A 27,985-nucleotide genomic window follows, 5' to 3' on the forward strand; every position below is an offset into this window, starting at 1 on the left:
AGACCTCCTGGGAAGTGGTAATGGGGCAGGATTCAGGTTCTGCTCTATCCTAGCCAAATACATCCTCAGCTATACTGAGTTCATCCTTTAATAGATCCCAATTTCCCAATTTCAAACATGTGACCCTAAACAAAGGAGGTACTTGACCTAGGTTTCAATTTCTTCACCTGGGAAAATAGGACCAATATTAGGATCTTCAAACAGTTTTATTTTTGGAGACAGGGACTCACTCTGTTGTCCAAACTGGAGTGCAGTGATGCAATCACAGCTCACTGCAGCCTTGACCTCCCAGGCTCAAGCAATCCTCCATCAGCCTCCCAAGTAGCTGAGACTACAGGGAAATGCCACCATGCCCAGCTAATTTTTATATTTTTAATAGAGACAGGGTTTTGCCATGTTGCCCAGGCTGGTCTTGACCTCCTGGGCTCAAGCAATCCTCCTGCCTCGGCCTCCCAAAGTGCTAGAATTACAGGCATAAGCCACCACACCCAGCCTGAGCTTCAAACATTTGATGTGAAGGTTAAATGGCTTAAAGTATACAAAGTACTTAACACAGTGACAGACTATTCTAACAGGTGCTCAATAAACAGTTACTATTTTTTTCTACTATTATTTTATTAGAAACAACATAGTGAATGTTTTTGAAGGGTGGAAACTTAAATATTCTTATTCATAATTGCCAAAACTTGGAAGCAACCAAGATATGCTTCAGTGTCCTTTACATTTGTATGTAAACTGTGGTACACACAAATCACATGCAAATCCTATTACTTCTCTTTCTGGATTATGTATAACAAAGTATTCATCAAATACTGCAACAGAGATTGGCTAGCTGCTTTCCAAACCTGTTCCTCTTCTTCCAACTAGACTACATTTCCCTGGCTCCCTTCCAGTTAGATGTGGCCTTGTAACCAGGTTCTGTCCAACAGAAGTGGGCAAAGCGATGCAGAACATTTCCAGGCTTAGCACAAAAGTCTTCCCCATATGATCTTCATTTCCTTGCTTCATTCATCAACTGGAGGAGGAGGATTCCAAGGCCATATGGGATGGGAAAGCCACAAGATGGAAGGCATCTGGTCCCTGAATCACAACGTAGAGAGAGCCACCTGCCAGTCCCTTGCACTGGTCCATTACATGAGTGAAAAACAAATTTCTCCTATGTTAAGTCACTGATATTTGGGTTTGTTTTGTTTTAACATCTAGTATTACTGTAATATAAATACCCATATTGATTAAAAGCCAGGTAGCATGCTTTAACTGAAAGAGAAAATTATCCTAACACATATTCTCTTGTATGTTAAACAGAGGCAATTAAAAAAGTACATGAACTTAAGAATCAAACAAAAAGTAAAATGCAAAAGAAGTTACTGGCCAGGTGCAGCAGCTCATGCCTGTAATCTCAGCATTTTAGGAAGCCAAGGCAGGTGGATGGCTTGAGCGCATGAGTTCGAAATCAGCCCGGGCAACATGGCAAAACCCTGTGTCTACAAAAATACCAAAAAATTAGCCAGGCACGGTGGTGAGCACCTATAGTCCCAGCTACTCAGGAGGCTGAGGTGGGAGGATCACTTGAGCCCAGGAGGTCCAGGCTACAGTGAGCTGAGATTACACCTCTGCACTCCAGCCTGCATGACACAGTGAGACCCTGTCTCAAAAAAAAGAAGAAAGAAGTTACTGATTCTCAAGTCCCGTAAGCCTAACATCACGTCAGGTAAACTAATGTCAAACAGTGTTAATCAGTGCTAGAAAGAGTTTAATGAGAGTAGCAGACAGGATGTACACAGCCTCACCTATACAATCTTCCAGGCAGGGAAGTTCATAGGTTGCAACCTAAGAGGGGGATTAACTTCTTTTCTAATCTTTCATCTTAATAACAATGTCAAAACATACAGAAAAGTTGAAAGAAGAGTATAAAGCATACCCTTTCACTAGGCACCTAGATTTAACAGTTAACTAGTATGTGCAATATTTGTTTTCTCTATATAAGTGATATGTATATTTTTTGACTGAACTTTTTGAAAGTTGCATATATTAGGATTCATATACTTCACCCTGAATACTTCAGCTTGCATCTCCAAAGAATGAGTACATTCTCCTGCATAACCTGAATTATCACACCTACAAAAAATCACAATAATTCTTTAAAATCATCTAATACCCAGTCTACATTCAAATATCCCTACCTATCCCCAAAATATCTTTTATAATTCATTTTCATGAACTAGGAGCCAATCAAGTTTCTCATACTACATTTAGCCTCTTTGACCTCCCTTAATCTAGAACAGCCACCCTGCCTTTTTATTTCCTTTGACATTGACTTTTTGAGGAGTCTAGGGGAACTGTCTTACAGATCGTCCCATATATTGGATTTATCTGATTGTTTTCTCATGGTGTTTTACAACTTGTTTCTCTATCGTCTGTATTTCCTGAAACTGGAAGATGTGTCTAAGTCCTTGATTTGATTCGGATTAAACATATACAGGAAGGATACTACATAGGTAAAGTTGTATACTTCCTGTATACCATGATACTAGATAGTCCCACAATGAGCAAGGATACATTTGATGACTTGCTTATAAGATGGTGACTGCCAGACCTCTTCACTGTAAAGGTACCTTCTTTTCTTTGCAACAGGCAAGTAATCTGTGGGGTGATAGTACTGTGCAAGTACCATGTTCCCCAATAACCTTCACCTAGGATTCTGGGATTCACTGAAAACCCTTGTCTAAAAAACTATCATTAGAAGTTGAAAAATTGTGATTTTTCTAATTACAGCATCCCACAAAGGTTAACTTTTTAATATTCTAAGAAATGTTTTTAGTAAATGTCATTTTTCTATTTTTTAAGATACATTTTACTTCCATTTATAACTTTCAAATAAGTAAAAGTATTATTTATATCCAGAGATCGCTTTACAAAGAACATTTTGACAATCCAAGGAAAATGCTGTATAACCACACAGTGCAATCTCGTATTTATAAAGCATTTTTTTGCTACATAAGTTATTTGCTTTATTTTTAAACAACGTTTAAATGGCAAAAGTAATGTGTCAGTATTAAAGAAAGTTCAGGTCATTTAGAAGAAAAGTACCATCTCCCCCCTCTCTCTCCCCCAAGAACTCATCCCACTCCCAAAAGATAAAGCTTGCATATCCTTCCAGAAAAGCACATATATCATATATAAATTATATACATCATGTTTATGCATATACAGTATATAGTTATTGAAATATCAAATAGGATAATACTGTACATGATGTTCTGTGCCTTGCTTTTTTCCACAACACTATGTGTGGACAGTAGCCTTTAAAGGACATCTTAAAACACCTCTTTTTATCAGCTGCATAGCATTCCTTTATGGGAATATGCTATAGTTTAACCACTCCCATCTGATGAGTACTACAACTTATTTCCACTGCAACAAATATTGCTGTCTATATATTGTAACATGCTAGCACAAGTATTTCTGATAGATTTCTGAAAGTCCAAGAATTGAAAATGCTGAATGAAAGGGTAGGTGTGGGCCAGGTACAGTGGCTCACGCCTGTAATCCCAACACTTTGGGAGGCTGAGGCGGGTGGATCACCTGAGGTCAGGAGTTTGAGACCAGCCTGGCCAACATGGCAAAACCCCGTCTCTACTAAAAATACAAACATCAGCTGGGTGCAGTGGCTGGCACCTGTAATCCCAGCTACTCGGGAGGCTGAGGCAGGAGAATTGCTTGAACCCAAGTGGAGGCTGCAGTGAGCCAAGATCCCACCACTGCACTCCAGCCTGGGCGACAGAGTGAGACTCCGTCTCAACAATAATAATAATAATAATAATAATAACAACAACAACAATAATAAATAAAATAAAAACGGGTAGATGTGTTTGTAAATTTTTTCTAGGTATTAACCAATAGCCCACCCCAAAATATACAGTTTTCCTCACTTCCACTAACTGTGTCCTAATGCATTTTAAAATTACAGCAAGTCACTACTAAACAAACTTCAAGTAGTAAAGCCTGCCAAAGAATCACAAAGCCTAAAATGAGAATGGGAACTAATATTTACCAAGTGCTTAAGTGTCAGACACTGCACTTAACCCTTTAGAATGTCTCAATAACACAGCAATTCTGTGAGGTAACATAATCTCCAGTTTTCCAAAAAAGGAAGCTAAGGCTCAGAGAGTTTATCCAATGCTATACAGTTTTATAAGTAACAGGGCCAGCATTTGAACCCAGGGGTGTCTGGTACCAAAGTGAGACTATGCAGAAGCTTTTCCTGGGGCCAAAGTGAGGGACTCTTAAAAGGGGGGACTCCTGATTAACCAGGAAGGAGATGGTTTCAAAATGTTTGCTTACAGGTTCAAATGTTAATTTCATGTTACCGCAAAGAGTCATCATTTTTCCCTTTCAGACTTTGCCTATGAGCCCACTCTCAGGCTGTGCTTAGCAATCCAGCTTCACCACAGCAACAGTGAGCCCACAACCCATAGAACCTAGAGGGGCTGACCAACATCTTTTTGGAAAGGTGATAGGGGTGGTGATGGAGGAGGAGGAGGAGGAGGAAGCGAGAAGCAGGTAGTGGGTTAGCATGGCAGAGTCAGATTATTTTGGATCCATATCAGTTGTCACAAAAACATTATGGGGAAGTGGAACTACCGTACATCTGAGAGAGAACCACAATGAACTGGCACGGTCTGTTTATACCACCCTTCCCTGCCCTAAACACTTTCTGTTTCTGCTGCACAGACATGTAGGGCCCAATAACTTTAGGATGGCACTTAATCACATAACAGAGACAGGCAGCTGGGAGCTCCCTGGCCTGACAAAACAGGTTAGACTGGTGGCAGGCAAGTGTCCTGCTGCCCTGCAGCTCCAGTGGTGGGGTCTGGGGGCTGCTTTCAACCTCCCTGGGGAGTTAGGTCTGTAGCTACCTTCCCTTGTAGCTGCCCTGGCCTGTCAGGGAGGAATGCTTACAAGTGTCCCTTGGTGGGTGGGGGAGTTCCTTTCTGTTTAAACGTTAAGCATTCACAGTGTGTCTTTTATTTTCCTTAGGTACTCTGCACCCAAGCAAGCACTTATTATGGGATCTATTTGTGCACATCACTGCTAATGTAACATCGACTACTCTTGAGGATAATGGAATAAAAGGAAGGAAAAAGAGGGAGAGGGGGAGAGGGAGGAGAGGGAGGGGAGGGAGGGAGGAGGAAGGAGGCAGAGAGGGAGGCAGAGAGAGAGAGAGAGAGAGGAGAGAGAGAGAGAGAGAGAGAGATCCTCCCCATCCCAGACACAGGGCTCAGAAAGCTCCATGGGCACAATTAACAATTGAAGGGTCGCGAAGAAAATTGATAACATAATGTGATTTAAATAGGGAGAAGCAGGCGTCAAATTGAGTGATTTGAGGAGCATGTTAAACTGCTATTACAGCTGGGCATGGTGGCTCACACCTGTAATCCCAGCACTTTGGGAGGCTGAGGCGGGAGGATCACAAGGTCAGGAGTTCAAGACCAGCCTGGCCAAGATGGTGAAACTCCATCTCTACTAAAAATACAAAACTTAGCCGGGCATGGTGCAGGCACCTGTAATCCCAGCTACTCGGGAGGCTGAGATGGAGAACTGCTTGAATCCGGGAGGCGGAGGTTGCAGTGAGTCAAGATTGCACTACTGCACTCCAGCCTGGGTGACAGAGTGAGATTCCGTCTCAAAAAAAAAAAAAAAATGCTATTACAAGATCAAAAAGAACAAAAGGTTATACGGTGACCTCTCCCTCCCACTCCCATTTCACAGCCATCTAGTTCCTCTCCCCCAAGGAAACCAATGTTACTCATCTACTGCATGTCCTTCCAGAGATATTTTATGACTATGCCAACAAAATATAAATATAGATATAAATTTATCTTAAATGTAAACGCTGTTCCTCTCAAAGTATCACTTAAACACAAAAAGGTGGCAGAAATTAGACTGTAAAACTTTTTCTCAAAATAAAGAGTTTTGAAATTCACAGTTGAACTCCTTCATTCATAAACATTTAGAAGTTAAATTGTTTGCCTCCAGAAATTAAGTTGGGTTCCCAGCACACAGTGGATACTTAAAAAATGTTTCCTTAGGTCTTTTTGTCGTTCCTTATTCAGAGCCAAGAGGACAATTACTCACTTCCTCTATCGATATAGAGAAATAAAATTTTATTTTTTACTATTAAAAAAGAAGTCTTGAAAAATTTTTACCGGATTCACTTATGTTCAAAGATTTGCTTGATGGTAGCAATCATTTCACTGTGTTTATCAAAACACCATGTTGTACATCTTAAATGCGGACAATTTTTTAAAAGATTTGCAAACTGAATTTTAAAATCAGTTTAAAATCCCCATCCCAACAGTCTTCAGTATATATGAATAATTAGCTAACCACATGACATTAGAATTCAGATTAGGGGCACCTTGAAGCAGAAGAGCAAACATACCTGAGAGAATGAAGAAATGTTTTCTCACAATTACAGATAATCCTTAAAATATTAATATTTGGCATAACCTGAGACATCACATATTGACAAACTAAATTTCTTTATACATTTAAAGCAACACTAATACTCAGAGATATAGAACAAAATTGCACAGGAACGCTAAGATGATATTGCCTTTTCTGAAGTCATCAGTTACACCAGAATTGTAACTTGATTGTTCACAAAATAAAACAGTACACTGTAGCACAACCAAATGGCTGAAAGATGGAGGTGAGTTTCAAAAGTACGTATCAGCAAAGGAAAATTCCACTGTTGTCTTTAAGCCTTAAGATAAAGGTGATTGAACTCCTCAGAACACTGAGTACTCTCCACAAAATATATTTTTAAATCCCCATTTATTTTCCATCCCTTGAGCATGTATTTACGAATCTGTCAAATCTACCTCCTATTTCACATTGTCCTTTAAGAAACTGGGTCTAGAGCCTATTAAATAAAAATATTTTCATGGTTACCTATATAGAGCCAATTTTCATTTGCATCATGGCTTGGAGTCAATCACCTGCAATGACCACGTGCTTCAATTCCCCCCTGTCTGTCTTCTCAGGAAACCTCCCAGCTTACCTGCAGGCCTGGCATCAGTCATTTATCACCAACTGACACAAACCATAGAGCTCAATAACGGTCAGGGATGGAGGCCAAAGTCTGTATTGAGACCTATAATTTGCAATCACCAAACTCAGTTTTAGACCTGGTCCTGTTTCAAGATCTGTGTAGGTCACTACTTCTTCAAAACTAGAGGGCTCTTAACAGCACTTGCCCCTTACACGGTTTGGTGTAAATTACAGGGCCTGGTGGCCATGAGCCCCGGCTGTTAACAACTAATCAAGAAACATGAAAAGCAAGGCCCAGAACCAAGGGTAATTTTCACATTAAAGGTTAAGGTTTTTGCTGTCCATTCTCTATCAGGGCACCTGGATGGAAACTGAATGAAGAAATCCCTCAGTATAAGTGATAAAATACAATTTTCCCCGTTGGGAACAGTCATAAAGTGGCTCGTCTATTTCGTGTGAGGATGCCAACGTGGGCTTTAACACCACCGAATTACATTCAAAAAGAGAATACCTGACTCCACTTTGGAGTCATGGGCAGGGCGAGGGGGGAGGCAGGGGGCACAGCAGAGGAAGAGGGATGACTCAGATTATGGCTGACATCCATGTAATAAAGGGAGATTTGTACTGACCGCTGTGCATGTAACACACTGTGTACCATTAAATCTAGAAAAGGAGGGTAGCATCAGTCACCCCTAACAACAAAAGATGGCTGACTCCAGAATTAAAACCATGACTTTTCCTCTTCATACATTCAGAAATGTACCTCGAAGTCACTCCATGTTACCATCTTAGGAATACAAAAGCTCCTCTTCGTTTGAGAAAGCAAGTAACTGGATATAACTTCCCACTTGGGACATAAGAGCAGGAGGCGTGCCTGTCTCCCCGTCTAGGCCTGACATGGTGGTGCCACTCACTCTGGGTCCTGGACCACTGCTCACCTTTCAGCACACTTCATGCTTTGACTTTATCATTAAGAGACCTGGGGATGCGGACCTCAGGAGTGGGTACCCACCCAGGCTGACCATGGATGTGGCGTCCGAGAGGCCCCACTAACCCATACGCAAGCAAAAACACTTTCAGACTTCGTCCCCACTCCCTACTGTGGCCTGTCCCCTGAGGTGATGCGGTCACCTGGGAAGCCACCCACCTCCAGCCACCACGCAGGAACACACACCCCATCGAGCTCAACTGGAGCAGAAGGTGCTGGGTAAGAGGGTTGCAACAGAGACCGAACGGGGCAGACGGAACCGGACCACCTCTGTCCCTTTCGTTTTCCTGGGTTCCCAATGCAGAAACGTGGAAATGGGGTGGAATTGTTTTTAACGGTAGCAGAGAGTCAGAAAATGCAGACAGTTGACCTTGGGAACCAACACCGTCGCAGCGGGAAACGTAAAAGAAACGGAACACGTTGGCAAGTGAAGGGGGAGCACCGCCCGGCGCCAGGAGGAGCGCGGCGGCCGAGGGGTGTGGAGGGCGGGGGGTGCAACAGGGGTGCTCACCATAGATCATGGCCAGCCCGGTCTCGTGCAGAAAGCGCACCCGGCGGTGCTTGAAGAGCCAGATGGTGAGGATGGTGAGCGTGAGCAGCAGGATGAAGGTGAGCAGGCTCACGCTGTCTTGCCGGTGGCTCTCCTCCGCCTCCTTCTCAGTAGCGAGCTCCTCCATGGCGCTGCTGTCCTCAGCCGCCGCCCCAGAGGAGGAGGCCGAGGCCGCGGCAGCGACTCGCAGCCCCCGACCCAGCAGCAGCGGCAGCAGCGGCAGCAGCAGCAGCGGCGGCGGCGGCGCCCCGGTAGCCCGACCCGAGCCAGGGCGCGCCGCGTCACCAGACTCCATGGTCCCGGGGCTGCCCGCGCCTCCTCCCGGCGGGGACCAGCAGCCCGCGCCGTCGGCGGGTTTTGGCAGCACCGCAGACCTGCCGGAGTGGCCGCGGCCGCCGCAGCTCCTCCTCCTACTCGCGCCGGGCCGGGGCTGCGCCCGGAGCCGCGCGGGGGAGGGGCGCGCGCAGTGCGCAGGATCCCCAAGCACCGCCCCCCGCCCGCGCACCTGTTCGTCCCCCAGCCGCGCCACGCCGCGCCGCCCCGCGGGCCAACCGAGCCACCCAGGGGGGGCCGGGTGTCGCCCTCGGGTCCGTGGGCCGACCGCCGGCAGCTTGCCTCTCTGCGCTCCTCACCCAGTCCTGGCGCACCTGCCCAGGCCGTCTGGGGTCGCGGGGCCAGTTCATGGGCAGTCGCCGCCGCACTTCCTAAAGGGGACGCCAGAGGTCGCCGGCGCCTAGCGGGAGCATCGGCTTGGCGCGGCTAGCCTTGCGGTATCGAGTCTCGTCTCTGGCGCCACGGCGAAGTGTTTAATCTCAGGCCAGTGTGCAGCCCCCCGGGCCCAGTAAGGTGGTGGCTGTCAGTGAACCGAGCAGCCCCGAAGCCACGTTAGCCCCTACATCTCTCTTTCCTCATCTCTCAGGTTGCCTTCCAGCCCCAGAATCTGCTAGGTTTCATTCAAACCTCTGTTCTCATCAAACTCAAATGTGAGGACTGATAGGGAGTTGGAATCGGGGAAGGGCGTTGAAGTATCTCCTTCCTCACCTGAGGGAATAGACTTCGTCAGAGGGTTGAACCAGAAGGAACTGAACGCTTGCCATTCCTGGTAGATGAGCAGTAGCTGGTTCTAAGGTGGTGGGGGGGGGGGTTACCCTGATGACCCTTTCTTGTATGTTGCTCCCCTGGTAGCTCAGAGTCTTTTAATGACTCAGGACGAAGCCCAGCTCTGAACAAAATTATGGCCTGGACTCTCAAGGATGAAGCCTCTTGGAACAAATTCTCAGAAAAACTAGAATCTTCAATCCGCCTTGCTCCTCTGGTCAAGGAAGAAACAAGGTCAGATTAATCACTGAATTCCCAGTGCTTAGCACTGTACTTGTGTTTATTGAACCACTCTGAAATCTCTACCGAAACTGTCCATGTTTTCGCTCCCTGGGGAGTGTGCATTTTTAAGAGGATTCATAGAAGAAGGTGATGCTTAACCAAATGGAGTAATAGGGTAGAGGTAGCATTAGGTAAGAAAACTCTTCGGAGTACTTCAGCCTTCCTGGTTCCCCTGTAGGTGAGCACTCTGCCAAAGCTGCTTAGTGCTTTCTTTACAGCAGGGAAATCTCTTCATCTAGATTTTAGCTAGCCCCTTTCCCAACTCCTCTAGGCAGTCACTCAGCCCCCACAAACATCCATATACCTTGAAGTTCCACACAGGTTCCCAATAAAATTGCAAATACTTAAAACCTGCATGAGCACTGTATTGGTCATAATATTATGCCCCCTTGGGTGCCCAGTACTCAAGGACAGAATTTCTCTCTTTAGAAAAGCTCTCTTCAACTCAGGAGCTACCTTGAAAGTACAGACTTCTTAGTATTTGTGGCAGATTGTATTTTTTAAAAAGATGACCACAATCATATTTCCAATCCCAGAACCTTACCATCCCCCATCAGGAAGGGGCATCTATGTTCCCTCCCCTTGAACCTCACTGGACCTTTGTGATTTCCTCAAAGAATATAATGTGGTAATGCAGATTATGTGATTTGTGAGGCTGGGTCATAAAAGGTAATCTAGCTCCTGCCTGTTTCATTCTGTCACTTTCTACTCTAGCTAGGCTGGGCATGGTGGCTCATACCTGTAATCCCAGCGCTTTGGGAGGCCAAGGCAGGTGGATCACCTGAGGTCAGGAGTTCAAGACCAGCCTGACCAACACGGCGAAACCCTGTCTCTACTAAAAACACAAAAATTAGCCGGGCATGGCGGTGTGCGCCTGTAGTTCCAGCTAGTTGGGAGGTGGTGGCACGAGAATCACTTGAACCTGGGAGGCAGAAGTTGCATTGAGCCAAGATTGTACCACTGCATTCCAGCCTGGGTGACAGAGTGAGACCCTGACTCCAAAAACAAACAAACAAACAAAAAAACAAATAAACAAACAAATCTAGCTACCTGGAAGCTGACATACTGAAGAAACCATGTAGAGAGACCATATAGCAATAGGGGCAGATGCTACAGGAGACCCAACTTTTTGAGTGTTCCCAGCCCAAATGCCATGCATGTGAATGAATGAGTCTTCAAATCAATTCACTCCCAGCCACCATCTTACTGTAGACGTATGAGAGGCCCTAAGCAAGAACCATGTCACTGAACCTAACCAGCATCTGCAACTGTAACATAATAAAATGATTGATTTTTTTTTTTTTTTTTTTTTTTTTTTTTTTGAGACGGAGTCTCGCTCTGTCGCCCAGGCTGGAGTGCAGTGGCCGGATCTCAGCTCACTGCAAGCTCCGCCTCCCGGGTTCCCGCCATTCTCCTGCCTCAGCCTCCCGAGTAGCTGGGACTACAGGCGCCCGCCACCACGCCCGGCTAGTTTTTTGTATTTTTTTAGTAGAGACGGGGTTTCACCGTATTAGCCAGGATGGTCTCGATCTCCTGACCTCGTGATCCGCCCGTCTCGGCCTCCCAAAGTGCTGGGATTACAGGCTTGAGCCACCGCGCCCGGCCGATTGATGTTATTTTAAGCTACTAAGTTTGAGGGTGGTTTCTTCTACAGCAATAGATAACAAGAAGAGTATTTATTATGTAAAGCAGTTCCCTTGGGTAGAGTATGAAAAGCCTAGTCCCAACCATTCACAAATACACACCAAAGAAAACACTCCGTTATCTGTACATATTTATGTGTGAAAACTAACATATATAATACAGTAGTTCTGATTTCAGTTAACACAGAATAATCACACTAAACCCATTACCTGCTAGTGAATGCAATTATAAAATGTGAATAGAATGCATGCAGCAACTATTTGAGGACTCTGGAAAGTAAATTGTACCACATAAACTGAGGAAAAACAACAGAATTTGAAGTAAAACTGAACTGGCAGTGAATTTACCATTTATTTCCTCCAGTCTCCACTAGACTGGACTCAAGCTTAAAACCCAGAAGGGAGCATCAACATGGACAGAGAGAGCTCCAGGAAAAGCAGAAAATTGGTCTCCTAATATTCAGAGAAAGTAAGAGAAATGTGCCATTTTTTTTCTTTTCGCCATTCTCTTACATCTTAGCCAATAAGTAATCCCACTGTGGCAGCTGAGTCAACAGTGACAATGGAGACAGCAGTACCTTCAAGCACCCAAAATTGCTAAGGGAGGGGAGAACCTTCCTCTCTGTTTGGAGTAGCTCTGGTCCCAAGACAGTGGGGTCAAACCCTCAATGATATGTATTTTTTCGCTCCATCTGTCCTGATGCTTGGCCCAAGACATGGGCAGAGTTGCAGGAAATACATAACAGAGAGTATTAAATAAAGACCCAGATTTCTGGACAGGCATGGTGGCTCACCCCTGTAATCCCAACACTTTGGGAGGCCGAGGTGGGTGAATTGGTTGAAGCCAGGAGTTGGAGAACAGCCTGGGCGATGTAGCAAGACCCTGTCTCTATGAAAAATTTGAGGCCGGGCGCAGTGGCTCAAGCCTGTAATCCCAGCACTTTGGGAGGCTGAGACGGGTGGATCACGAGGTCAGGAGATCGAGACCATCCTGGCTAACACGGTGAAACCCCGTCTCTACTAAAAATACAAAAAACTAGCCGGGCGAGGTGGTGGGCGCCTGTAGTCCCAGCTACTCCGGAGGCTGAGGCAGGAGAATGGCGTGAACCCGGGAGGCGGAGCTTGCAGTGAGCTGAGATCTGGCCACTGCACTCCAGCCCGGGCGACAGAGCAAGACTCCGTCTCAAAATAAAAAAAAAAAAAAAAAAGAAAAATTTGAAAATACAATTAGCTGGGCACAGTAGTGCTTGCCTGTAGTCTTGGCTACTCAAGAGGCTAAGGTGGGAGGATCACTTGAGCTCAGGAGTTTGAGGCTACAGTGAGCTATGATCACACCACCATACTCCAGCCTGGGCGACAGAGCAAGACCCTGTCTTTAAATAAGTAAATAGCCTAGATTTCTTGCCAATTGATTAAAAGGGGAACTCCAAGGCATTACAAAGTACCAAGGAGACAGTAGAGAAGAGAGGACCTTGGGAAAGGTCCTCATAAAATTTTTATGAACTCCTAGGTTCACCCCAACCTACACATGGATCTGATCCTAAACAGCATACCAAAGACTGTGATAATTGAACTAAGAGGCAGACCACCACCCAAGCCCTAGACTAGCCACTGGACAAAGCACATGTAGGACAGATCTGAATAGCATTACAAACTTTTAAAAACTGAATTGACTTTGGAGCCACTATCCAGAAAAGGCATGTCAGAACTTGTGATCTAAACCCAAGCATGTCTATTACAAGCTAAAACCCAATATGAATAAAACAAAAACCCAATAAAACAAAAATATGAATATTTCCCCATAGTATTAAAACAAGATACAAAGCCCTATAACATAATATTCAAAATGTCCAGGATACAACCCAAAATTATTCAACACCTGAAGAACCATGAAAATCTTAATTTGGGTGGGAAAAGGCAAATAACAGACACCACTGCTGAGGTGACACCAATGTTGGAATTAACTGTAAAGCAGCTATTATAATGATGCTCCAACAAGTAAGGACAAATAATCTTGAAATGAATGTAAAGATAAAAGGCTTAGCACAGGAGTAAAAGATAAAAGAAGAACCAAATTTAAATTTTGCCTGGGCACGGTGGCTCACACCTGTAATCCCAGCACTTTGGGAGGCCAAAGCAGGTAGATCACGAGGTCAGGAGTTCTAGATCAGCATGGCCAACATGGTGAAACCCCGTCTCTACTAAAAATACAAAAATTCACTGGGCATGGTGGCACGTGCCTGTAATCCTAGCTACTGGGAGGCTGAGGCAGGATAATCACTTGAACTCGGGAGGCGGAAGTTGCAGTGAGCCGAGATCACACCACTGCACTCCAGCCTGGGTGACAGAGTGACACTCCATCTCAAAAATTAAAAAAAAAAAAGAAAAGAAATTTTATAAGTGAAGAATGCAATAGCTGGAATTTTAAAACTGGATGGATGCAATAGCAGAATAGAGATGAAAGAGTCAGTAAATATGAAAATAGATCAACAGAAATTATCCAACCTGAATAGCAGAGAGGAAAAACTGAGAAATAAATAAACAGAGCCACAAAAACCTATAGGAGATAATAAAATATCTAACATTTGTGTCTTTAGAGTTACAGAAGGAGAAGAGAAACAGTGTGGTACAGAAAAAAAAGATGTGAAAATATTATAACTGAAAACATTTCAGATGAAGCAAAAGACACCAACCTGCAGATTGAAGAACCTCAGCAAACCCCAAACAGGATAAACCCAAAGAATCAAAGCATAGACATATTCAAACTGCTGAAAAGAAAATACGTTTAAACCAGAAAGATGAAAATGAGGACATATTACATACAGGGTAACAACAATTCGGATGACTATGGATTTCTCATCAGAAACCAAGAAGGTCATAAAGACATGCACAGCATTTTCAATGTGCTGAAAGAACTATTAACCAAAAATAGTACATCCAACAAAAATAGATTTTGGTGTGAAGAAATAACACCAATACTGTACAATCTCTTCTAGAGAGTCGGACAGTTGAAGAAAAGAAAGCTACATACCAATATCTCTCATGAACTTAGACATAAAAAGTCTTAACAAAATATTAGTAAATTGAATCTAACAATGTATAAAAAGAAGTATACACCATGACCAAGTGGTATTTATCCTAGGATTACAAGGCTTATTCAAAGTGAGAAAATCAATCAATGCAATCCACCATTTTACTGTCTAAAGAAGAAAAGCGGCCAGATGTTCTTCGCGGAGAGTCGTCGGGGTTTCCTGCTTCAACAGTGCTAGGATGGAACCCGGCGCTGGTCCCCCATCCCGGCCGGCCGCCCGCCCATAGCCAGCCCTCCGTCACCTCTTCACCGCGCCCTCGGAACGCCCAAGGCCCCCGCCGCCGCCACTCCAGCGCCGCGCTGCCACCGCCGCCGCCGCCGCCGCCTGTCCTTAGCCTCTGCCATGACGACCGCGTCCACCTCGCAGGCGCGCCAGAACTACCACCAGGACTCAGAGGCCGCCATCAACCGCCAGATCAACCTGGAGCTCTACCCTTCCTACGTTTACCTGTCCATGTCTTACTACTTTGACGGCGATGATGTGGCTTCGAAGAACTTTGCCAAATACTTTCTTCACCAATCTCATGAAGGAAGGGAACATGCCGGGAAGCTGATGAAGCTGCAGAACCAACGAGGTGGCCAAATCTTCCTTCAGGATATCAAGAAACCAGACCATGACGACTGGGAGAGCGGGCTGAATGCGATGGAGTGTGCATTACATTTGGAAAAAATTGTGAATCGGTCACTACTGGAACTGCACAAACTGGCCACTGACAAAAATGACCCCCATTTGTGTGACTTCATTGAGACACATTACCTGAATGAGCAGGTGAAAGCCATCAAAGAATTGGGTGACCACGTGACCAACTTGTGCAAGATGGGAGCACCCGAATCTGGCTTGGCAGAGTATCTCTTTGACAAGCACACCCTGGGAGACAGTGATAATGAAAGCTAAGCCTCAGACTAATTTCCCCATAGCCATGGGGTAACTTCCCTGGTCACCAAGGCAGTGCATGCATGTTGGGGTTTCCTATACCTTTTCTATAAGTTGCACCAAAACATCCACTTAGGTTCTTTGATTTGTACCATTCCTTCAAATAAAGAAATTTGGTACCAAAAAAAAGAAGAAGAAGAAAAGCTGCATGATCATATTCACTGATGCAGAAAAAGTGTTGACAAAATTCAACATCCATTCATGATAGCTTTCAGCAAAATAGGAATAAAAGGGAACTTCTTTGACCTGATAAAGAGCAGGTACACACCCCCCCACACACACCCAAGAAAAAACCTCACAGGATATCTAGCATTATTCTTAAGATGAAAGACCGAATTCCTTCCCTCCAAGGTCGGGAAAAGGCAAGAAAGTCCACTATCACCACTCTTAGTCAACATTGTATTGGAACTCCAAGTCAGTGCACTAAGACAGAAAAAAGAAATAAAAGGCATACGTATATAGCAAAAATCACACTATATAAGTTTTAATGGAATGCTGGGGAAACAGAGGAACTAAAAACAGAGGGAACAAAAAGAAAAGGGAGGAAAAAAGAGAAATTCTCAAAGAATATTAGAAAAATTCTCCTATTCATAGATAATATGGTCATCTACTTAGAAAAATCCCACGAAATCTACAAAATCCTAGAACCAAATAAGTGAGTTTAGCAAGGTCTCCAGGTGCAAGTTCAGCACACAAAAACCAATCATATTTCTATATACAGGTTGTGTGCAATTGGAGATGATTTTTTAATTTATTGTTTTTTTTTATTTTGGAGGAGTCTGACTCTGTCGCCCAGGCTGCAGTGCAGCGGTGTGATCTCGGTTCACTGCAGCCTCCGCCTCCAGGGTTCAAGCGATTCTCCTGCCTCAGCCTCCCAAGCTGGGATTACAGGCATCCACCACTACGCCTGGCTAATTTTTGTATTTTCAGTAGAGATGAGGTTCTGCTGTGTTGGCCAAGCTGATCTCGAACTCCTGACCTCACGTGATCTGCCTGGCTTGGCCTCCCAAAGTGCTGGATTTACAGGTGTGAGCCACTGCACCCAGCCAAAAGATCTTTAAAATGTATCATTCACAATAGCATAAAATAAAAATATTTAGGTATAAAATTTTAACAAAACATGTCCAGCACCTATATGCTAAAATCTATAAAATACTGACGAAAGGAATCAAAGAAGACCTGAATAAATGAAGAAACATGCCATGTTCATGGATTGAAAGACTAAATTTAGCAAAGATGTCAAATCTCTCCAAATTGATATACAGATTTAATAAAATTTCCATAAAAATCCCAGCCAAGTGAAATATAAAATTAATAGGAAAGTCAAAGTAACAGAACAGTCAAAACAAAACAATTTTGAAAAAGAAGAATAAAATTAGAGGCCTCACAGTATCCAATTTAAGATGTACTGTGATGCTACTATGTAAAGTAATAAAGTGTAATCAAGGCAGGGTAGCACTGGTGAAGGAATAGATAGATACATCAATGGAACAAAATTAGAGTCCAGAAATAGGTCTACATACGAAATTGATTTTTCACAAAAGTGCAAAAGCAATTCAGTGGACAAGGTACATTCTTTTCAATGAATTGTTTGGAATTATTGGGCATCCATACACAAAAAGAATGAACTTTGAGCTAAATCTTATACCTGTACAAAAATTAATTTTAAGTAGATTATAGATTTAAATGTAATATGCAAAACTGTGAAACAGTTACAAGAAGACATAAGAACACCTTCCTGATCTTGGATTAAGCAAAGAGTGCTCAGATATGACACCAAAAGCATAATCCTTACATGAAAAAATTGATAATTGTACTGCATCAAAATTAAAAGTTTTTGCTCTGCAAAAGACACTTTTAAAGTAATGAAAAGACAAGCCACAGAGTGGGAGAAAATATTTACAAAACATCTTCAACAAAGGACTTATATCCATAGTACATAAGAAATTCTCCAAACTTAACAGTAAGAAAATAACCCTGTTGAAAAATGGGCAGAAAGTTTAAACTAACACTTTACATGTGGATGAGAAATCATTACATGAAGAGATGTTTAACACCATTAGGGAAATAAAAATTAATACCATGATTGCCACCTATTAGATTGCATTAGAATATTAAAAATAGAATGACTAATAAAAAATACAACACCAATTGGAGATGAGAACAAAGAGCCCCGGAACTCTCATACGTTGCCGGTGGGAATGCAAAATGGTAAGCCACGCTGGAAGACAGTTTGGCAGTTTCTTATAAAGTTAACATGCATTTATCCATAAGAACAAGCAATCCCATTCCTAGGTATATATGTATATATCCAAGGGAAGTGAAAACGTATTCATCCAAAAACCTGCATATGGATTTTTTTGTTGTTGTTTTGAAAGAGTCTCGCTCTGTCGCCCAGGCTGGAGTGCAGTGGCACAATCTTGGCTCACTGCACCCTCTGCCTCCCAGGTTCGAGCAATTCTTGTGCCTCAGCCTCCAAGTGCCTGGAATTATATGTATGTGCCACCATGCCCAGCTAATTTTTGTATTTTTAGTAGAGACGGGGTTTCACCATGTTGGCCAGGCTGATCTCGAACTCCCGACCTCAAGTGATCCGCCCTCCTCGGCCTCCCAAAGTGCTGGGATTACAGGTGTGAGTCATCACGCCCAGCTTTTTACATGGATGTTATTAGCAGCTTTATTTATAATAGCCAAAAACTGAAAACAACCCAAATGTCCTTCAGTGGGTGAATGAATAAAAAACCATTGTATGTTCATACAATGGAATACCATTCAGCACTAAAAATGAATGAATAATTAATATACTAATAATTTGGATGACTATCAAAGGCATTATGCTGAGTGAAAGTGAGTCTCAAAAGGTTACACACTATATGATTCCATTTTATGACATTCTTGAAAAGATAAAAGTATAGTTAGAACGGATCAGTAGTTTCTGGGGCTTAGTGGGAGGGGGAGGGTATAACTATAAAGGGATAATACAAAGGAGGTTTGGGGATGATGGAACCATCCTATATTCTGATTGCAGTGATGGTCGTATGAGTCTGTACATGTGTTAAATTCAAATAATTGTACAAGAAAAATAAATATTACTGTAAGTTAAATAATTTTTCTCTGTCATGTGTTAACAAACCCTCTGCTTACCCTTGGACATGCTACAATTTTATATTAGTTTAAGACGGTGGTTAAGGCCTCAAGAAGTCCCCAAGAGCTGTGTCTGGGTTCAAGTGCCCTGAAATGTGGCAGGTAAGGAAAACTGAAACCTTAAATTCAGGCACACCCACAGGATACTATGAAATATATGGGCATAAATACTAGCATCGGAGGGACATGGTGGCTCATGCCTGTAATCCCAACACTTTGGGAGGCCAAAGCGAGAGGATGACTTGAGGTCAGGAGTTTGAGACCAGCCTGGTCTACATGGTGAAACCTCATCTCTACTAAAAACAGGAAAATTAGCCGAGTGTGTTGGCAGCATCTGTATTCCCAGCTACTCAGGAGGCTGAGGGAGGAGAATCGCTTGAACCCAGGAGGCAGAAGTTGCAGTGAGCCAAGGTCGCACCACTGCACTCCAGCCTTGGTGACAGAGGGAGACTCAGTCTCAAGAAAAAGAAAAAGAACCAGGAAGGAAGCTTCTCCCCTCTGGCTGCCTTCCACTCTTCCACGAGTGCCTCCCATTGGCAGCATCTCAGTAGCAGCAACTAGGCCTCCTAAGAGGCCCTCATATTTATTCTGCAGGGCCTTTGCTCTATACCCCCAGGTTCTGGGAATCCTACCTCTTCCCTGCTGTACTTCCAAGTTTAGGGATAGTAGCTGCTTCTTGTAGTTATTATCTCTGGATTCTCTCACAGTTGCCTTTTTGTTGTCTCATTTCTGCATTACTTGTGTAACCATTTCCTTATCTTAACCTCCTCTGTGGGAACAGGCAGTGGCCTGTTTTCCTGTGGCCCCTGACTGATACTCCAGCCTCTGGAGACTTGAAGTATAGAGTCGGAGGGCAACCAGTTGTAAGGCTGACCCTGAATTCCTTGTGTTTGGCCTCTGCTTGCATTTGTTCCTGCACTTGAAGATAAAATCACAATTCCAAAGCGTGCTACACAAGGCCTATGGTAGACTTTGCTGGTGGTTCCTAATATTTCTGATTCCCTTATTGCAAGACAGGTGGATTGCATTGATTGCATTTTTCACCTCTTTGACGTTTTAGGTGACTTTATGACTTGCTTTGGCCAACGAAATGAGAATAGAAGTGGTGAGCCAGGCGCGGTGGCTCACGCCTGTAATCCCAGCACTTTGGGAGGCCGAGACGGGCGGATCACGAGGTCAGGAGATCGAGACCATCCTGGCGAACACAGTGAAACCCCGTCTCTACTAAAAGTACAAAAACTAGCCGGGCGAGGTGGCGGGTGCCTGTAGTCCCAGCTACTTGGGAGGCTGAGGCAGGAGAATGGCATAAACCCGGGAGGTGGAGCTTGCAGTGAGCTGAGATCCGGCCACTGCACTCCAGTCGGGTGACAGAGTGAGACTCTGCCTCAAAAAAAAAAAAAAAAAAAAAAAGAGAGAGAGAATAGAAGTGGTGAATGTCATTTCTGGGCAAAAGTATTTAAGAGCAGATGCATGTGTTCTCTCCACCTGCTGCAGTGAGTCCTAAAGCCTCAGGCTGAGATGGTAAATTATAAGGTGGAAAAGCCTGTGTGTGACATGTAGCCTGGCAGATAATTTTTATTTTACTTCATGGTTGTGACTGCAATGTAAAGTAGTCTATCTTAACTAATAATACATTTGTCGTTCACCCCCTGTCACCTCCCTTCCTTCTCACTCTTCTGTAAATGCATCAAGATATCTTATACCGGCCGGGCGCGGTGGCTCAAGCCTGTAATCCCAGCACTTTGGGAGGCCGAGACGGGCGGATCATGAGGTCAGGAGATCGAGACCATCCTGGCTAACACGGTGAAACCCCGTCTCTACTAAAAAATATAAAAAATTAGCCGGGCGAGGTGGCGGGCGACTGTAGTCCCAGCTACTCGGGAGGCTGAGGCAGGAGAATGGCGTGAACCCGGAGGCAGAGCTTGCAGTGAGCTGAGATCCGGCCACAGCACTCTAGCCTGGGCGACAGAGCGAGACTCCGTCTCAAAAAAAAAAAAAAAAAAAAAAAAGATATCTTATACCTTTGGGCTGTGCATATGCTCCACCTCTTGCCTTACCAATCATTTTGACCTGGCAGCTGCTGCTAGTTGTTCAAATCCCAATTCAGATGCTACCTACTCCAAGAAGCCTCCTTCATCTGGATTTGGGATGTTTCCTATATTTTCTCCTAATAGCTCATGTTTACTCTTTTTTTTTTTTTTTTTTTTGAGACAGAGTCTTCTGTCACCCAGGCTGGAGTACATTGGCATGATCTTGGCTCACTGGGTTCAACATATTCTTCTGCCTCAACCTCCCTAGTGGCTGGGACTACAAGCGTCACCATGCTGGCCAATTTTTTTTTTTTTTTTTTTTTTTGTATTTTTAGTGGATACGGGGTTTTGCCATGTTGGTCAGACTGGTCTCGAACTCCTGGGCTCAAGTGATCTGCCCATCCGGCCACCCAAAGTGCTGGGGTTAAAGGCGTGAGCAACTACCACACCTGTAAACAAGGCCTCCTGTTTACTTTTAACATGACATTTCCCACATTGCATCATATTATCAGATTATTTATTGATATACCCACTTTATATTAAGTTCTTTGGAGGCAGGGATGGAGTGTCTTCTGTTGTAATTTTTGCTGTTGTTTTATTTGTTTAGCTCTAGTTTAAAAAAATGCATTGAGCATAATGCCTGGTACATAGCAGATATTCAAAAATATCTGTTGAAAGAATAAATTATTTCAGCAAAATAAATAAATACGTTTATTATAAAGTATAAATAAAGCAGAGGATATGTTTTTTAAAATTTAGCTATATACTTATAATGCAATTTAATTGGAAGTCATTTTGTGCATTCTGTATTTTGTCAAGGTACCCCATGTGGATGCTTGGTCATCTACTTTATTTAGAATTCATATCTCTTAGACATTATTTGCTTTTGTCCAATGTATTTTCTGCCTCTTTCTTACTCTTGTTGCTCTGTTTCTATGGAATATCAGCTGGCAACATTTACTTAGTTGATCTATGTTGGTAAATATGTATAGTTAAAATTCAATTCAGTCCTGGGAAACTGGAAAGATCTAAATATCTTTTATATATTTAATGCCATAGTAACCCTGTAACATGTTTCAAATTAAATAAAAACTACTTTTAAATATAAAGGGGTTATTTTTGTCAGCTGCTTTATTATCTCCAAACCAGAGCTGTTCATTTTTTATTCTATTTCCAAAAACTAAATATCCCTCCCAACTCAATTTCAAAATATAGTCTTAGTTCAGATTCTCTAGAACAAAAGCAAAGTCATTTCTAGGCAGTCATAGTTTTGTTTTATGTTTCTCATTATACACATTGAGATTCCTCTAAATGTGAGTCATTTAAGCAAAACTTGGGAAACCTCCAGATTCCTTTTTAATTATCTTAAATTCATCTGAAAATATTTCAGCAAATGCAAGAGAGAATGCCCTTATTAGCAAGATGTTTTAAAATCGTGAAGAGCCTATTATGAACTCAAGATACTCCCTAAAGGTTTTATTAACAGTTCAGGATTGTCCCTTCTATCTGCCTGTTCCTATCTTACTACAGAAAGCAAAATGTAGGAATTGCATTTTTTAGCTCCTTTTAGCATCTTCCAGATTTGGGCTTCCATCCAAGCTCCCACTGCAGTGCACCACTCTGTGAGTTGATGACAGGCAAGGTCGAACAGCCCCTGGGGAACGTTCGTGAATGTGTTGACTACCATAAGCATAAATAGATGATTCTTATCTTAAGGCAAGACAGGCAGAAAGACATGGAGAAGACCCAGGCACCCTTGCCTTCATGTCTGTACAGACCCACACAGACTGTATGTTTAGGATTCAGTAGCCATGTTAGAAAAATGCTACCTCAGACCCTATTCAGGGTTAGCTGCAGTAACCTTAGGAGTCCCTTCTGATCATCCTCTTCCCATGGCAGCTGCAAACTTTTGCCTCTGCCATGTATGGGAAAAGTGATCACTTAAAAAGAACCCTTAGGTTTATTAGAAATGCTTTTGCTGTAAGTGGCAGAAAACCTGCTCCCAAGACTGAAGAGAGTAGGACTTTATCTTGCTCATATAACAGGCATTCTCTCAGTAGGAAACCACCAGCTCAGTGACTCAAGGATGTAACATCACTCAAGGATGCAATCTTAACATGCCAAGCTGTTAGGGTTGAGAAAGAGATACTGCAACTAGAAACATCAGGTATAGGTTCAGAGCAGGAAAAAGCGGGAAGGGCCCCTGCAGCCTCTCCTTTTATCAAGAAGGCAAAGACAAAAGCTTCCCCAGCCCTATCTCCCTGGGGCCCAGCCAACTTCTGTTTGGATCTCATTGCCCAGAGCTTGATTAAGTGGCCACCTCTGGCTGCAAGAGAGGCTGGAAAAGTGGGGAACAGTTTGTCACAATTGGCTTGGTGCAGTGGCAAGACATTGCCTGGCAGAGCACACTCCTGCTTCAAAGAAAATTAAGGATCCAGTAGCTATGAAGAAGGGAGTGAGTGGGTAAGCAAGTGCTAAGCTCTACCTCCACAGGACTACACAGGAGCATTACATCCAATTATAAGGCAACCGATTTTTGCTGGAGTGTTTGTTTAGAATGTGCCATGGATGATAGTACTGCATCTGCTAAGAGGATTCTCCTCCCATATTCAGCCATAAAAAGGAATGGTATAATGTGGATGAACTTCAAAACCACTATGCCAAGTGAAAGAAGCCAGACACATGATTCCATTTATATGAAATATCCAGAATAGGCAAATCCATAGAGACAGAACACAGATTGGTGGTTACTAGGGGTGAGAGGGAAGGGGTAATGGAGGGCAAGCATTTAACAGGTTTAAAGTTTCCTTTAGGGATAATGAAAATGTTTTCGATCTAGATAGAGGTGACTATTGTACAACATTGTGAATGTACTAAACGCTACCAAATTGTATACTTTAAAGTGGTTGGTTTTGGGTTACATGGAATTTAACCTCAATTAAAAAAGAATATTCTCTTCCCTTCTGCTGAACAAAATATTGCAAGCTTTATGCCAATCAGCTTTGTACAGCATTTATACTTCAGTTCCTACAAATTCATCTTGGCAGTAGTAGTTTTAATAAGAGCCACTTATCTGTGGCTGACACAGAGACAACTAGTCACCCTCCAATATCCTTTTATTCTATCCCGTTCTTCTTTAGTAACTAAAACCTAGGCCAGGCGCACTGGGTCACACCTGTAATCCCAGCACTTGGGAGGCCAAAGCAGTTGGATCATCTGAGGTCAGGGGTTCAAGACTAGCCTGGCCAACATGGCAAAACTCCATCTCTACTAAAAAATGCAACAATTAACCGGGTATGGTGTCAGGTGCCTGTAATCCCAGCTACTCAGGAGGCTGAGGCAGGAGAATCACTCGAACCTGGGAGGCAGAGGTTGCAGTGAGCCAAAATTGTGCCATTGCACTCCAGCCTGGGTGACAGAGCAAGACTCCATCTCAAAAAAAAAAAAAAAAAAAAGATAAAACCTAGTCAACATGCCCAGCTAAAAAACAAAAGCAAAACACTACATTTCCCAGACTCCCTTAGAGCAAAGTATGACCATGGACTAAGATCCATTCAGTGAAATGTGAGTGGAAGCTCTGGGCAGGTCTCCCAGCTAGGATCTTTAACAATGCATGACCTTTTGTTCTTCCCTGTTTTTCCTTCTGTCCAGCCTGCAAAACAGACCTGATGGCTGAAGCACCAGCAGCCAATCTGGATCATGATGTGACCTTGAAAATGAAGCTATGTGCTGAGTATGGTAGGATGAAAAGATGAGACTGAGTGCTCAATGACAACCCAAAGATATCATACCATTTGTGGACAGTCTACCTCCAGATTTCCTTTACCTGAGAGAAATGGGAGAGAAAAATGCTATTTTGTTATTTGTTGGGAGAAGAGCGTTGTTCTATGCAGCCAATCTTACTTGTAACGGATACAGAAATATAACTTCCTCAAACAATTCTTATTAAAGATATTATTAAAACTTATTAAAGATAATGCAGCTCAGGGCATGAGTCACATACTCCATTCCAAAGTAAGAACGAATCTACCTACAGGGCTGTTACCTCTTCCATTAAAGTTACTGCTGCCACTTGACATTGGTCTTGGCAATAATCTTTTGGATATGACACCAAGAGCACAGGCAACAAAAGCAAAAATAAGTAAGTGGGACTATATCAGACTAGAAAGCTTCTACACAGCAAGGAAACCAATAAACAAAATGAAAAGGCAACTGATAGAATGAGAGAAAATATTTGAAAACCATATATCTGATAAGGGGTTAATATTCCAAAATGTACAATTAACTCATACAACTCAATAGCAAAAACAGTCCAAATACCCTATTGAAAAATGGGCAAAGGACCTGAATAGACATTTTTTTCCGAAGAAGATATACAAATGGCCAACACATATATGAAAAGATGCTTAACATCATTAATCATCAAGGAAATGTAAATCAAAACCATAGTGAGATATTACCTCTCACTGGTTAAGGTGGCTAGTACCAAAAAAATAAAGATAAGTGTTGGTGAGGATATGGAGAAAAGGGAAACTTGTACACCGTTGGTGGGGAATGTAAAATGGTGAAGCCACTATGGAAAACAGTATGGAGGTTCCTCAAAAAATTAAAAATAGAAATACCGTATGATCCAGCATTCCTACTCCCGGGTATTTATTCAAAAGAATTGAAATCAAGATCTCAAAGAGATGTCTGCACTCCCATGTTCATTGTAGCATTATTCGCAATAACCAAGATATGGAAACAGCCTAAATATCCATTGAAAGATGAGTGGATAAAGAAAATATGGTATATATACACAAAATACTATTCAGCCATAAAAAAGAATAGTTGCCATATGCAACAACATGGGATGAAACTTGAGGACGTTGTGCTAAGTGAAATAAGCCAATCATACAAAGACAAATACTGGAAGACACCACTTGTATGAGGTATATAAAGTAGTCAAACACAGAAGCAGACAGTAGAATGACTGTTGCCAGAGATGGGGGCAGGGAGAAATGGGGAATTGCTGTTCAACAGATAGAAGGTTTCGGTTACATGAGATGAAGAAGTTCTAGAGATCTGCTGTATAACATTGTGCCTATAGTTAACAATACTGTATTGTTCACTTAAAATTTTGTTAAGAGGACAGATCTCATGTTAAGTGTTCTTACCACAATAAAAAAAAAAAATCGAAGCATCTAGATAAGTGCTCTTATACAGGGAAGGAATCGCAGACCAGGGACACTTAACCAGCCTAAAGAGAATAATAGAAGGCTTCCCCAAGGTGGTGAGTCCAGTGTGAAGGACAAGTCATAATTAGCAAGGTGAGGAAGTAGCAAGTGTGGGTATACCAAGGTTTGAAGGGACTTCCCAGTAGAAAGAAAACATAGCAGCTCAGGCTGCCATAACCAAATACCAAAGACTGGGTGGTTTAAATAACAGTATTTTCTCCCAGTTCTGCAGGCTGGAAGTCCAAGATCAAGGTGTTGACAGGTTTGGTTTCTTCTGAGGCCTCTCTCCTTGGCTTGCAGATGATCACTTTTTTTTTTTTGAGACTGAGTCTCATTCTGTTGCCCAGGCTGGAGTGCAGTGGTGTGATTTCAGCTCACTGCAACCTCCGCCTCCCGGGTTCAAGCGATTCTCTTGCCTCAGCCTCCCAAGTAGCTGGGATTACAGGTGCCTGCCACCACGCCCAGCTAATTTTTGTACTTTTAGTAGAGATGGGGTTTCACCATGTTGACCAGGCTGGTCTCGAACTCCTGACCTCAAGCGATCCACCTGCCTCAGCCTCCCAAAGTGCTGGGATTACAGGCATGAGCCACCGTGCCCAGCCAGTTGATCACCTTTCTACTGTGTTCTCACATGGCCATCCCTGTGTGTGTGTGTGTGTCCTATGATTGCCTCTTTTTAAGTTAATCGCCTCTTCAAAGACTCTATCTTCAAATATAGTCACATTCTGAGGTACTAGGGGTTGGGCTTAAGCACACTAATTCTGGAGAAACATAATTCAGCACATAGCAAGCATTCACAAAAGCATGGAGGTGAAAGAATACACTGTAGGCCCAGGGAATCACAGCAATTTGTTATAGCCTGTGGCTATTTGGTGAAAGATGAGGTACAACTGAGAAGTTTCAGTTTTACATGGAGGCGATGGGAAAATGTTGGGGGAGTATTGTGATTGAGTGGTGCTTTAGAAAGACCACCACAGTGGCAATGGGGAGCTCAATTGTAGTGGGACCAAAACTAGATGGGAAACCAATTTTATCAGTTAGCTTTTGCTGAGAAAGGAACTACCCCCAAAATTTAGTAGCTTACAAAACACACACAAACACACACACACATTTATTTACCTAACAATTTTGTGGTTTGGCAATTTGGACTGGGCTCAGCTGTGCAATTCTGCTGATCTGGGCCAAGCTTGGCTGAACTTGGTTGGGCTCACTCATGTATTTGCTGTCAGTGGCCAGGTCAGCTGAGGATGGGCTGGTCTAGGATGCTCAGATGAGACGGAGCATCTCTGTTCCACATGTTCTCTCATCATCCAGCAGGCTGTTCTGGTTTTGCCCACGTGGCGGTGGTGGTAGGACTTCCCAGAACAAGGTAGAAAGAACATAAGGCCTCTTGAGCCTCATGCTTGGAACTCACACAATGTTGCTTCCACTGCAAAGCAAGTCTCAAAGCCAGCCCACATTCAAGGATTGGAAAAAGAGATTCCTTTTCTTTTCTTTTCTTTTCTTTTCTTCTTTTCTTTTCTTTTCTTTTCTTTTCTTTCCTTTTTAAGATGGAGTCTCTCTCTGTTGCCCAGGCTGGAGTGCAGTGGCGTGATCTCGGCTCACTGCAACCTCCGCTTCCCAGGTTCAAGTGATTCTCCTGTCTTAGCCTCCCTAGTAGCTGGAACTACAGACACACACCACCACACCCGGCTCATTTTTGTATTTTTAGTAGAGATGGGGTTTTGTCGTGTTGGTCAGGCTGGTCTCGACCTCCTGACCTCATGTGATCAGGATTGATTGTGATCTGCCCTCCTCGGCCTCCCAAAGTGCTGGGATTACAGGTGTGAGCCACCGCGCCCAGCCGATTCCATTTCTTGATGGAAGGAGCTGTAATTATTTGTGGCCGTCTCTATAGTCCATCACACCAGCTAGGAAGTAACATTTTATAATTCAGAAGAAAATAAGTAAGAG

General features: G+C 43.2%; 1 protein-coding gene and 1 pseudogene across 2 annotated transcripts; one reads left to right on the forward strand and one right to left on the reverse strand.

The window, feature by feature from the left end:
* LOC117087682 overlaps positions 1–8,889 on the reverse strand; it is a 33,385-nt pseudogene extending 24,496 nt beyond the window's left edge.
* Positions 8,890–14,863: 5,974 nt separating this feature from the next.
* Positions 14,864–24,701, forward strand: LOC117087677 (ferritin heavy chain-like). 2 transcript variants are annotated; one of them, XR_004438884.1, is made up of 2 exons: positions 14,864–15,673; positions 24,690–24,701. XR_004438884.1 is itself a non-coding variant. In XM_033218171.1 (1 exon), the coding sequence occupies exon 1, from the start codon at positions 15,052–15,054 to the stop codon at positions 15,601–15,603; it is 552 nt and encodes a 183-aa protein (XP_033074062.1). In that variant the 5' UTR covers positions 14,864–15,051; the 3' UTR covers positions 15,604–15,699. The 2 variants fall into 2 exon arrangements, 1 of the variants encoding a protein (XP_033074062.1); XM_033218171.1 differs by lacking the exon at positions 24,690–24,701 and having other exon boundaries at positions 14,864–15,699.
* Positions 24,702–27,985: the final 3,284 nt, after the last annotated feature.

This window comes from Trachypithecus francoisi, unplaced genomic scaffold (assembly GCF_009764315.1).
Source record: "Trachypithecus francoisi isolate TF-2019V2 unplaced genomic scaffold, Tfra_2.0 Contig00679, whole genome shotgun sequence".
NCBI classification, from domain to species: Eukaryota; Metazoa; Chordata; class Mammalia; order Primates; family Cercopithecidae; genus Trachypithecus; species Trachypithecus francoisi.